Source organism: Orcinus orca, chromosome 19, assembly GCF_937001465.1.
Source record: "Orcinus orca chromosome 19, mOrcOrc1.1, whole genome shotgun sequence".
Classification (NCBI taxonomy): domain Eukaryota; kingdom Metazoa; phylum Chordata; class Mammalia; order Artiodactyla; family Delphinidae; genus Orcinus; species Orcinus orca.
Genome location: NC_064577.1, coordinates 45,635,486 through 45,646,936, shown reverse-complemented (window position 1 = coordinate 45,646,936; position 11,451 = coordinate 45,635,486). Strand labels below are relative to the sequence as shown.

Below are 11,451 nucleotides of genomic sequence, written 5' to 3'. Positions count from 1 at the left end.
CTCCACCCCTCCCGCTTTCCCCTTTGAGGTGTTTTTCACCCTTCAGTCCTTGTCTGGCACTCACCAAGTGCCTAACAGGTGCTAGGCTTATATGCTGGGAACGGGAAACATAGACAGGATTGGGACATGGTCTTTTCCCTTGATTATTTCAGTTCTCAGTTTGAGAGAGAGCTGCATAAGTAAATAATAGTTATAACAGAATGCAATTACAGCCAATGCAGAGCTACGTGCAAGGCGTCACGATGGAAGGGATCTCTTAGCTGAATGAATAATAACCTATGTGCCAGGCACTGTTTGCATGCATCATCTCATTTAATTCTCCAGACAGCTCTACTGTGCTACTCTTATCCCATTTTATAGATGAGGAAAGAGGTTCAGGGATCATTTTCAACTGCAAATCTGAAGGTGTTACTTCTCTTGCTCACAGCCTTTTGATGGCTCTCCACTTCTTACTGGAGCCTTTCTAGCTCTCACATGATCTGATTTGGCCTAACTCTCCAGCCTCATCTCTCCACATTCCCTGCTCAACTCCTAGCCATACTTATCTACTGCCTTGAACCAGCCTCCAATCTCCCCGCTGTTGCTAATGCTGTCTCTTACCCATGGACCATTCTTTCTTCTCACTTTCACCTACCCATTCTTCAGGCCCCTGACCCCCCAGGCTGGGTTATGGGCTCCCTCCAAAAGTTCCTTAGGCCTCCTGATCTAGCACTACTTTAGCTCTTATCACACCAAGTGGTAATCATCTGCTGACTCATCCGTCTCCCCAACTAGACTTTAAGCTCCACGAGGGCAGGGCTGTCTTGGTCTTATTCACCACTGTCTCCAGCACCAGGCCCAGCACCCAGCACATTGAACGGAAAAGAAGGAGAAAAAAGAAGTTGGGGTCACTGGGAAGACAGGCCACAGAGGTATCAGGGAGGACCACTGAACATCCCTCAGGCTAGCCATTAGGTCATTGACAACGTTGGTGAGTGCAGTCTTCAAGTTGCCCAGAAGAGTGTATGAAATACTATATGTGAAAAGCCTAGCCCTATGCCTGGCACACAGTAAATAATTAATAAATAGCAGCTATTACTATTATTATCAAAACTAAAGTAACAAGGAAAAGGCCATGACCTCTGAGGCTACATGTAAGCGACAGAGAGAGATTTCCCATGATCGTCCCCTTCGAGCTGGACTTCCGTAATGAGGTTCTGAGCTTGGATTAAATTCCTCCTGCAGAGATGGCTGAAGGGTGGTGATGGGCGTGGTGTGGTGTGGTGTATCAGTCCAGCTAGGTTAGGTGATGGGAGGTAACAAAACCCCCCAAATTCCCAAATTTCCCACTAAATGTACAAGGTGGGTTGGTGGGGGGCTGTCAAGGCCTGACAAAGCTTTATCTCAACACAGGCTTCCACAGCAGCAGAGTTAGGAGAAGCAGAACTGGGAGAGGCACCCCCAGCAATGAACTGTCTCAGCCCAGAATTGATCCCCTTCCCTCTGGCTGACAACTCATCAGCCGGAATGGCCTCACGTGGCCTCATCCAACCAGGAGGGCCCAGGAAACGCAATCCAGCCCTGTGACCAGAGAAGAACATTACCTTATGGATTCTTTTAGTGATATAAAAGCCAAGACCCTCTTCTGAGACTGTTCGGAGGTGCTGCAGCTCCAAGGTGCTCAAGAAGCTTGGCATTAGAAAGGGTCCTTTTCTATAAAGCGGACATTGCTGCATCTCTGCCAGTATGTTTCTTTCATGAAAGGGTAGCTGCACCAGTCCTGGAAAATGACTACTTATTCTCACAACCGTGTGTGTGAGACAGACAGTGTGTTCATATCCAAACAGGTGCTCACAGGAGGTGGGGGGCTGGGCCCGTGAAGCTGGCCAGAGGGATGTGGAGATCCCACTTCTTTCTTCAGCAGGAAGTGGTTGCAGAGGACTGGACCGAACTGCACGGAACTCTGCTCAACCTGAGCTGGGCTTTGACAGCCTACACGTGTATTATTCCTGGCCCAGTGAATGACCCAGATTCTGGAAAACAAACTGAGGTCTCCAGTTACTGGTTGAGAGCTCTGGGTAGGGGCTGGGGTTTTCCTGGAGGAATTGGACATTTCACTGTCAATCAGTGACAAATCCCAGCACAGAAAGTGAGGGGGTGGGCTCTGGTAGAGAGTGGGGAGGGCAGACAGCTGGCACAGGAAGGCAGACACGTCAGGAGGAGCCCGAGACAGCGGCTGGGTCTGAGGGCTCTGAGTAGCTGAATTGAAGATCTGCCTCTAGGCTTCTCTGGGTGGTAATTTCCGGCCTTCTTTCTTGCCAAAGGTCACCGCCTTAGGGACAATTAACAGAAGGACCTGTGCCACGATTTAGGACAACCTTAGCGCAGAGGAGGCAGCGAGAGCTTGACCCGCTGTGGACTGTGGCTGTGGACTCAGGACAGCAGCACGTCTGGAGCAGCTGCCGCTGACTAGGGCTCCAGGTACTCCCGCCCAGAGGCTAGGACGTGGATACTATGACCTTTCAGTTTTTCCGGGCTTGGGTCACTGGTCCACCTTTTGCTCGACTCATCATGGGGCCTAGGGCTGGTTGTGGGGGAACTGAGGCAGTAAAGCAGGTTCTTGTCTGAATTTAGCCGCCCGCCGAGGGCTCTCGGCTCTCCACCTGTGCACCCAGCCTCGCCCCACCATTCCCCGGGACCACCTGCTTCTACAGCACAGTGGCTTCCTGCTTCTTCCAGACCCTGCCCTCTACCACCTCTGCCCCAGGCCTGGCACACTCACCACCAAGAAGCCATTTTGGGTTCCATCCAGTCTACTCGGGTCTTTTTCATTGATCTCATGTTCTGGATCTCAGATATGTGACCATGACCATCCCTTAGACTGGGACACCCCTGAGAACAGGAGCAGGTGTCTCCGCCATAGAGCTTCACCCTCCCAACCTCTGTGAGCCCTGCACCTGGCTTTGTCCACCTGGGGGTCGGCTAGGTAGCATGATCCGTCAGACCGAATGGCGTTGGTGAGGCGCGGGGGTGGACGGAGGCAGAAGCAGTGTGTACAAACTGGGAGCTCTTTACTGGCTGCCGTGAGAAGCCTATATACAAAGAAGGCACGAGGAGGGGGAGGGAGCTCCCCTGCTACAGTACCATGGAAGTGGGCAGGGGTTGGGGAGGGGGCCTGCCAATAGGCAGGGGTCAGGAGAGGTTTTCTGGAACCAGCCTCAACTTCTGGAATGGGCCACAGGGGAGAAGGCAGAGCTAACCTGGCTCTGAAAGCCAAGGACAGCCAAGACCTTCACTTCTAGGTCTCCAGCCCACGGTCGGGGGGGCAGAGGGGGGTCTGGCTGATGTGGTATCATGGGGCTCCCCCCCGTTCTACATTCAAGTGTCGCTCCCTCTGTGATCTTGCGGGGGTCCCTCCAGGCCAGGATGGTAATGTGGCTGAAAGGTGGTATCTGCTCTGTATCCTTCCAACATCTCCCTGGCCCAGGACCAGTCCCCTCTTCTGTTGAGGATTCCATTGTGCTCCCAGGGCAGTCCCAGCACAGTGTGTCCTGGCTGCCTAGCACTGTGTCCATCTTTGTTTCTTAGGGCTGAATTTCCTGCTAGTGCATGGAATGGCCATGGCTGAGGACAGAGGTTTCACAACGATTCATGAAAGAAAGCCATCCTGGGGACCTTCCTTCTAGTTCCTTCTGCTCTTGGGTCTGAGCATGCCAGGTCCTGTGAACACCCCCTTGGACAACCTTAGGCAGGCTCCGACTCTCTGGCGTGGGTATCGGGAGCTGCACCGGGGGCCTGTCAGTAGTTTTCATCTTGAGGACAGAGTCAGTCCAGTGACTGTGGCGCACGATGGGTCCAGTGTGACAGAGGAGGTGTCACCACATTGGGGGCCTCTTCCTCCTGGCTCTGGTGGAGGCCCTTTGGCGTGGTTACGGCACAGGTAGAGGCTGGGACACGCATGTCCATGCACCATCTGGGGCGCACAAGCACAGTCCACAAGCAGTAGGACCCATATGTGCTCATATGTGTCCAGGGCACAGGGCTGCAGTGCTCAGCAATGCAGGTTCCACGGCCCCAGCCCTCCTTCGGGGAGAAGGCCATGGCTGGAGGGCACGTGCATACACTTGAACAGGTGTGTGTGCCCGAGCCTGCTGGTGCCAGCCAAAGGCAGTAGCCCCTGTGGACCGTCAGGGCATAACTTATGATAAATAGAAGAAGGGGACACTAGGGGAGCAGGGGTGGGATCAGGGAGGATGTCAGTAGTATCGGTCGCGAGTCTGCCAGCTGGTCACCCAGTGCTTCTTGGTGGGCAGGGTGCTCCCTGGAGGTGGGTAGCGCTCCTCCTCCCGGATCCGCACCCCGTGGTACTTGGGCATGATCCGGTAATAGCGGGTCCGCTTAAAGAAGTCACACTGGAGAAGGGGAGAAGAGAAAGGCCCTTAGCATCCAGCTTTTGCGCCAGTGGGAAGATGTGCCCAGCCCCTTCCTTCCCCACCCGGAGGTCCTCAGAGCCAGGACCCCTACCCAAACACAATGCCATCTCCCTGCGCTGAGACGGGGAGGACAAGGTTCCCCATCCCAGGCCCCAGAGGAAGGAGGAGTTGAGGAAGGCAGAGAGGAGAGGGAGAGGCAGATGGAGACAGAGGGGCAGTCGCTGAGACTGCTGACGGAATGGCTGGGAGGGGTGGTGATCTACCCTGACCACAGTGTCGGGAGGGGTCAGTTTGTCACCCCAGGGGACTCCCAAGAGGAAGAGGGCTGGCTCCCAGAAGAAGGACTCTACTAGTGCCCTCCCTCTCTAGAGGTGGGGATGGGGTGTGGAATCACTCTGAAGTTCGTCTTGTGGCCTACAAAGATGAAGCCTGGCCTTGGCCTTGACCCTTTCCCGATCCCCAGAAAGCAGAGGGGGCACAGGGAGGGTTTTATGGTTCCCTCTGGGGGTCCCAAGTCCTTGAGGGGCTCAGTGGGGAGGCTGGTGAGAGCAGACACCCCGAGCTCTCCCAGGGTGCGGAGAAGGAGGCCGACAGAGTGGCCTGTTCTTTGTGGTGGTGCTGGGGACAGAGTGACGTGCAGAGAGGGCCCAAAAAGGAAGAGGAGCAGACAGAACAGAGTCAGAGGCCCCAGCCAGCTGGGGGCTTGGGGGAAGGGGCCCGGAGGCCGCGTTACCCAGTGGACCAGGGGTGGGGGGCTGCCCCCCTCAGTAGTCGTCCGTCAGCCTCTCTGTCTCTGATGGCTGGCTCTTCATCTCCGCCTTCTGCCTCTTAGCTTCATACAGGGCCCGAGTGCGGGCTCGCTTGAAGAAGCCGCACTGCGGAGGGGAGGAGGTGGGGAGGGGCCATCAGGGGGGGTTGGGGGGTCCTTGCCAGCAGCACTCATGAACGGGGGCCCGGATGCCTGGGTCCCAGCCCCAGCTTGGTGATGTAGCAGGAGCCAGAGCTCCTGGTTCCCCTTTCTGGCTTGCAGGTCCCCCCATTAACCCAGGCAGGAGCATCCTGGGTGAGATGAGGATGGGGCAGGGGGTGCGACTGGGAGCTGCGAAGAGGTAGGGGGGACTTGGGGGACGGGGGGGGAGATGGAAGTGAGGACTGAGATGAAGGGAGAGTTGGGGAGGGTCTGCTGGCAGGAGGTCCCAGAGCGGGCGCCCCAGTGGCGGGCTGGGTGTCCTCACCTTCCACAGCAGCAGGATGATGAGCCCGAGCAGCAGCAGCCCGGCGCTCACAGCCACGAGCACCAGCCACAGCTCGATCTCGGCCGGCAGCTCCTCCACCAGCTCGGAGTCGATGTCCACGGAGAACTGGAGGGGCGAGAAGGGGCTCAGCCTGTATCCATGCCCTCAGGCCCCGAGCTCATCCCTCCTGTTCCAGCTGGACCCAGGACCCTGCTTTTTTTTTTTTTAGTTGCACATATTTATTTTTAATTTTTTATTTATGTATTTATTTTAAACATCTTTATTGGACGATAATTGCTTTACAGTGGTGTGTTAGTTTCTGCTTTATAACAAAGTGAATCAGGTATACATATACATATATCCCCATATCTCTTCCCTCTTGCGTCTCCCTCCCTCCCGCCCTCCCTATCCCACCCCACTAGGTGGTCACAAAGCACCGAGCTGATCTCCCTGTGCTATGCGGCTGCTTCCCACTAGCTATCTGTTTTACATTTGGTAGTGTACATATGTCCATGCCGCTCTCTCACTTTGTCACAGCTTACCCTTCCCCCTCCCAGCGTCCTCAAGTCCATTCTCTAGTACATCTGCGCAGGACCCTGCTTTTTGATCTACTGCCAGTAGGGGGCACTCAGGGACTGGAAAAGCCCCTGCCCGCCCACTGACAGCCACAGATTCCTCCATCCTCCCCTTTCTCCACAGGAGCAGCCTCAGATCTGGGAGGCAGCCTGTAGTCTGCGTTTGTGACCCACACATCTGGGCTTGGGTACCAGCTCCATCCTTCACAAGCTGTGGAACCTTGGACAAATAATTTCACCTCTCTGAATCTCCATTTCATGCTCTCTGATAAGGGGATCATAATGCCTACCTCATAATCCAGTAGAGAACCAAAAGTAAAACCAAAAGCATGGGTTCTGGAGCCAGACTACCTGGGTTCAAGCCCTAGCTGTGTTATTCACTAGTTGTGTGACCTTGGGCAAGTCACTTAACCTCTCTGTTGTTCATCTATAAAATGGGGATTATGCTAATAATACCTACATCATCACAGGTTGCTGGAGAGGATTAAATGTGTTTAATATGAGGAAACTGCTTTGAGCAATAGCTGGTACACAGCAACACTCCATAAATATTTACAAAAAAACAAAGAGTGCATAGCATACAGTACAACTTTTTCTTCCTCTACAATGAAGATATATATATATAATATATATGTTTTATAATATGAAGTTATTTCATATATTTTAAATATACATTTATATATGGAAAAATATTTTTTCTGATGCTACATTATTATTTCTTAAAAAGTTATTTAGGGGTCTTCCCTGGTGGCGCAGTGGTTGAGAGTCCGCCTGCCTATATAGGGTACACGGGTTCGTGCCCCGGTCCGGGAAGATCCCACATGCCGCAGAACGGCTGGGCCCGTGAGTCATGGCCGCTGAGCCTGCGCGTCCGGAGCCTGTGCTCCACAGCGGGAAAGGCCACAACAGTGAGAGGCCCGCGTACCACCAAAAAAACCAAAAAAACAAAAAACAACAACAAAAAGTTATTTTGATTATTTTTTTTAAAAGATGACATGAAGAAAATTAAAGGTTCCTAGTAATTTTACTCCATAGCAAAAGCTATCTTCAACATTTTGTTGAATCTCTTTCCATATATATATATATATATATTTTTTTTTTTTTTTTTTTTTTTTTTTTGCCGTGCTGTGCAACATGTGGGATCTTAGTTCCCCGACCAGGGATTGAACCTGCGCCCCCTGCATTGGAAGCGTGGAGTCTTAACCACTGGACCGCCAGGGAAGTCCTCTTTCCATATTTTTAAATGTATGTGTTAAACATATATATATTTTCTTCCACATAAATGGGATCTGTGTGTACTCTATGCACTCTTCTGCGACCTTTTTCATTATCTTTCGATGTCAATTAATAAAGATCAACCTAATCTCTTCTGATGACTGCATAGTCATTGTAGGAAATGTACCATAATTTATTGAACCAATCTCCTACTGAAAGACATTTAGATTGTTTCCAATCTTATGCCATTATAAACAATGCTATAAAAATATCCCCATATATTTATGTTTGCAAACTTGTCCTATTAGCTCCTTAAGATATATTATCATGTGCAGGATCAAAGGAAATGTGCAATTAAAATTTAATAGATATTGATAAATTCATCTCCAAAAAGAATCCATCAATTTATATTCCAATCAATAGCATTTCCTTCTACCTCATCAGCACCGGACAGCATTATTCTTTTTAATATTTTCTAATATGATAAGAAAAAAATCTTATTGCTATTATTTTTATTTCTTTACTATTGAATTGAACCTTGGTATTTCACTCTATGTACACTGCCTGTTTATCTCTATGCCACCCTTTATCTTTATGTATTAAAAATATGTTGGGCTTCCGTGGTGGCGCAGTGGTTGGGAGTCCGCCTGCTGATGCAGGGGACATGGGTTCGTGCCCCGGTCCGGGAAGATCCCACATGCCACGGAGCGGCTGGGCCCATGAGCCATGGCCGCTGAGCCTGCGCGTCTGGAGCCTGTGCTCCACAACAGGAGAGGCCACAACAGTGAGAGGCCCGCGTACCGCAAAAACAAAAAAAACAAAAAAAAACATATACATATATATATATATATATATATATATATATATATATTTGCCTTTTTAGTTTCCTTACTCTTTTGCTGTACACAGATTTAAAATTTCATAGTCTCTTATAACTGATTCATTTTACTGTACACCTGAAACTAATACAACATTGTAAATCAACTATACTCCAATAAAAATTTAAAAAATAAAATAAAATTTCATATAGTCTAATTTGTCAAATTTTTCCTTTGTGACTTCTGGGTTTAATAAAATAACTCCCTTTTTCCATAATTAAAGATTATTAAATTATTTCCTGAATTTTCTTCTGGTATAATAGATTTTATTTCCGATATTTAAATATTTAATCTAACTCAAATGTGTTTTTGTTTACGGTGTGAGGCAGGGGTTTGCCTTTACTTTCCAAATGTGTTCTCCCAATACTACTTGTTTACCTTTTTCTCCTGATTAAAAATGCCATCTGTATAATAAAGTCAATTTCTATCCTGTTCCATTGATCTTTCTGGCCCTTCCTATACTACCTTAATTCATTTTAGGAAATGTATCATAATGTATTTAACCAAAACTTCATTCACCTCCTATACCTCTCCCCTTCATATCTCCACTTATATCCCTTTCATAACAAATTATTAGGGATTTTGTCATATTTATTCTTCCATATGTAACTCAGAATCAAGTTTGGGAACTTTCTTTTCAAGTTTCCACGGAGATGGCACATCTTCACAGAGATGTCGTGCAGATCAAATGAGCTCACGCAGAGGTTCTCAACCCTGGCTGCACGGTAGAATCACTGGGGGGCACTTTTTAACATACCAACACTGGGGTCCCACCTCCACAGACTCAGATTTCATTGATCAGGGGTGTAGTCCAGACACCAGAAGTCCTCCAGAGGATTCCAACGTGCTGCCGAGATTGAGACCACATAGCTAAAGCGTGCGAACATGCTCTGGAAAGATGCCCTGTTCTCCCATGCCCTGGCCAGGCACTGCTGTCTCCTAGCACGGTCACTCACCCGCACCGTCTTGTTCTCCATGTTGATGGTGGGGACGCTGGTTCGGAGGAACAGGGTGGCCCAGCTGGCTACCCTGACTCGGTCAAAGTCTTTGTAATCCTGGAGGGGGGAAGGATGGGTCAAAAGAAGCAGCTGAAGCCCCTCTGAGCCTCTCTCCTGACCCTCCCTCAGGGTCAACAACAACCCCCAGGACACCATCCCCCCATCCTTAAGCAGCACCCAAAAGGACCTGACACCAGGCCTCTCCTCCACACACGAACACACGTCATTCATTCATCCGTGCGTCAGGTCCTGTGCTGGATGCTGGGGACAGCAGAGACAATGAAGGTCACCGTCTAGGTCCGGCCTGTGGGCTAAATCTGGCCCATGACCTGCCTTTGTAAATAAAGTATTTCTGGCACACAGACACGCCCATTCATCTATGTATTGTCTGCGGCAGCTTCGTGCTACTGTGCAGAATTGAGTAGTTGCAACAGAGAGCACGTGGCCCACAGAGCTGAAAAGACGTTTAATCTAGTCATTTACAGAAAAAGTTTGGTCTAGGTGGCACAAGATGGCTGGCACTGCAACCCAGAGCAGAGCATGGTGAGTGGCACGCGTGGTTTCTGAGAAAGTTCTGTGCGTGTCCAGAGGGGAGAGGTCATTTTCAGCTGGAAAAGTCAGAAAAGACCTCGCTGGTGGTCTCTTGAGGGAGACTGTGAAGCCTGAACAGAAGTTTACATGCAGAGATAACAGAGGCGAGCTGGCATCCCGGGGGAAGGAACAGCACGGACTAAAGCAGGGAGGTGGGAAAGCAATGGACACGTGACAGAATAATGAACATGTGAGAGACGGTCATCTTGGCTAGAGACAAACTTATGTCATATCCCACACGCAGATGCACAGACTAACACTGACACAGCACACAGCAACAGGTGCACAGCCCAGCAGGTATCAATCTCCAGGCAGTCACTGACACACACTCGGGCACACACATGCACCCTGGCCTCATCCTCTTCCTGTTGCTCTCCCTGCCCGGAGGGGTGGCAGTGGAGACCTCCAGACCCCAGCACTGACCTCGATGAAGGTGCTGTTCCACACTCGTGCCTGCACTGTCACGTTGGTGATGACGGGGGCATCAGGAATCCGGCACTCCAGCCACACACAGCGGGTGTGGTCACCGCCACAGCTCTGAGGTGGGCAGGGAACACAGAACACGAGACAGTCTGGGTCTCTAGATTCTCCAGGCTTCGCCCCTGGCTTTGTCCCACCCATGGCTGACCTGAAGGGGCCTGCCCTAATCCCTTCACTCATGCACACTGCACTTACGTGTTTAAGGCACATTCTTTGGGCCAGGCATACGTAGATGCCAGCGACAGGGGGAACGGGAAATCTGATCCTTGTTCGTGTAAATGGGGCCCAATCCCAAACGCCACCTTTCCAATGCCTTCCCACGCTGAGCCTTTGTTCCTGCCGGCTCCCTCTACCTGGAAGGCCACTTCTCCCTCTCCACCCAGCTAGACTTCAACTTGCTGCCCAGGCCTGCTCCCTTCTCCCTTCTGACAGAGGGCGCCCTGCACCCTGTCTTCACCTTGCCTCTCCCCATTCCCAGCCCTAATGATCAAAGCTTTGAGCATCTATATCACTCCCAACAGGTTGGGGCTCCTGGGAACAGAATCAGTATTTCTTCCTTCAGTCCACTGTCCTGGCTGCTCCCCAACGCAAGGCAAGGGCAGCAGGGTCCCTCTGAGGGCAGGAGATGAGTCCCTCCCCCCGACTGGAGGCTCCTGAAGGCAGGGGCCACATCACCTCATCAGACTGGGTTCTCCTGGGGCGTAGCACCTATCTCCCTTGCTTCGTGTGCCCCCAGGTGCCCACCCACCCTGTGATGGGCGGGCGCAATCCCCTCCAACCTTGCCCCGTCACTCACCAGCTGGATCTCAGACTTGGCTTTTTTGGCAGCAGCCAGAGTGACCGGCAGGGGGCCCTGGCCTCCCCCGGGGTCCAGTTGTCGCCGCCTGCGTTGTGGAGATGGCGGCCTGTCCCCAGGAACCTGAGGGGGAAGAGGTGATTTGCTGGAGGGAGGACCAAAGGTGAGGAGAGGAGGAAAGGGCAGGTGGAGGGGCAGGCCCCAGAGATGTAGGAGGGGAGGGAGAGGAAGACGCCGGCCTTTCTGCCCTGCAGCTTGCAAAGGAAATGAG

At 51.3% G+C, this 11,451-nt stretch overlaps 1 protein-coding gene across 2 annotated transcripts in view; it reads right to left on the bottom strand.

Moving 5' to 3' along the window:
- Positions 1–3,033: 3,033 nt before the first annotated feature.
- ITGA3 (integrin subunit alpha 3) overlaps positions 3,034–11,451 on the bottom strand; it is a 30,402-nt gene continuing 21,984 nt past the window's right edge. Inside the window, exons 21-26 of one of the 2 annotated variants that reach the window (XM_004282630.4) lie at positions 11,181–11,303; positions 10,328–10,441; positions 9,272–9,370; positions 5,648–5,773; positions 5,146–5,287; positions 3,034–4,391 (exon numbers count right to left, since the gene is read on the bottom strand). In XM_004282630.4, the coding sequence (XP_004282678.1) occupies positions 5,177–5,287; positions 5,648–5,773; positions 9,272–9,370; positions 10,328–10,441; positions 11,181–11,303 (573 nt within the window). In that variant the 3' untranslated portion in view covers positions 3,034–4,391; positions 5,146–5,176. Of the gene's footprint in view, positions 4,392–5,145; positions 5,288–5,647; positions 5,774–9,072; positions 9,163–9,271; positions 9,371–10,327; positions 10,442–11,180; positions 11,304–11,451 lie in introns of those variants that run through there. The other variant, XM_033411108.2, reaches the window with a different exon arrangement.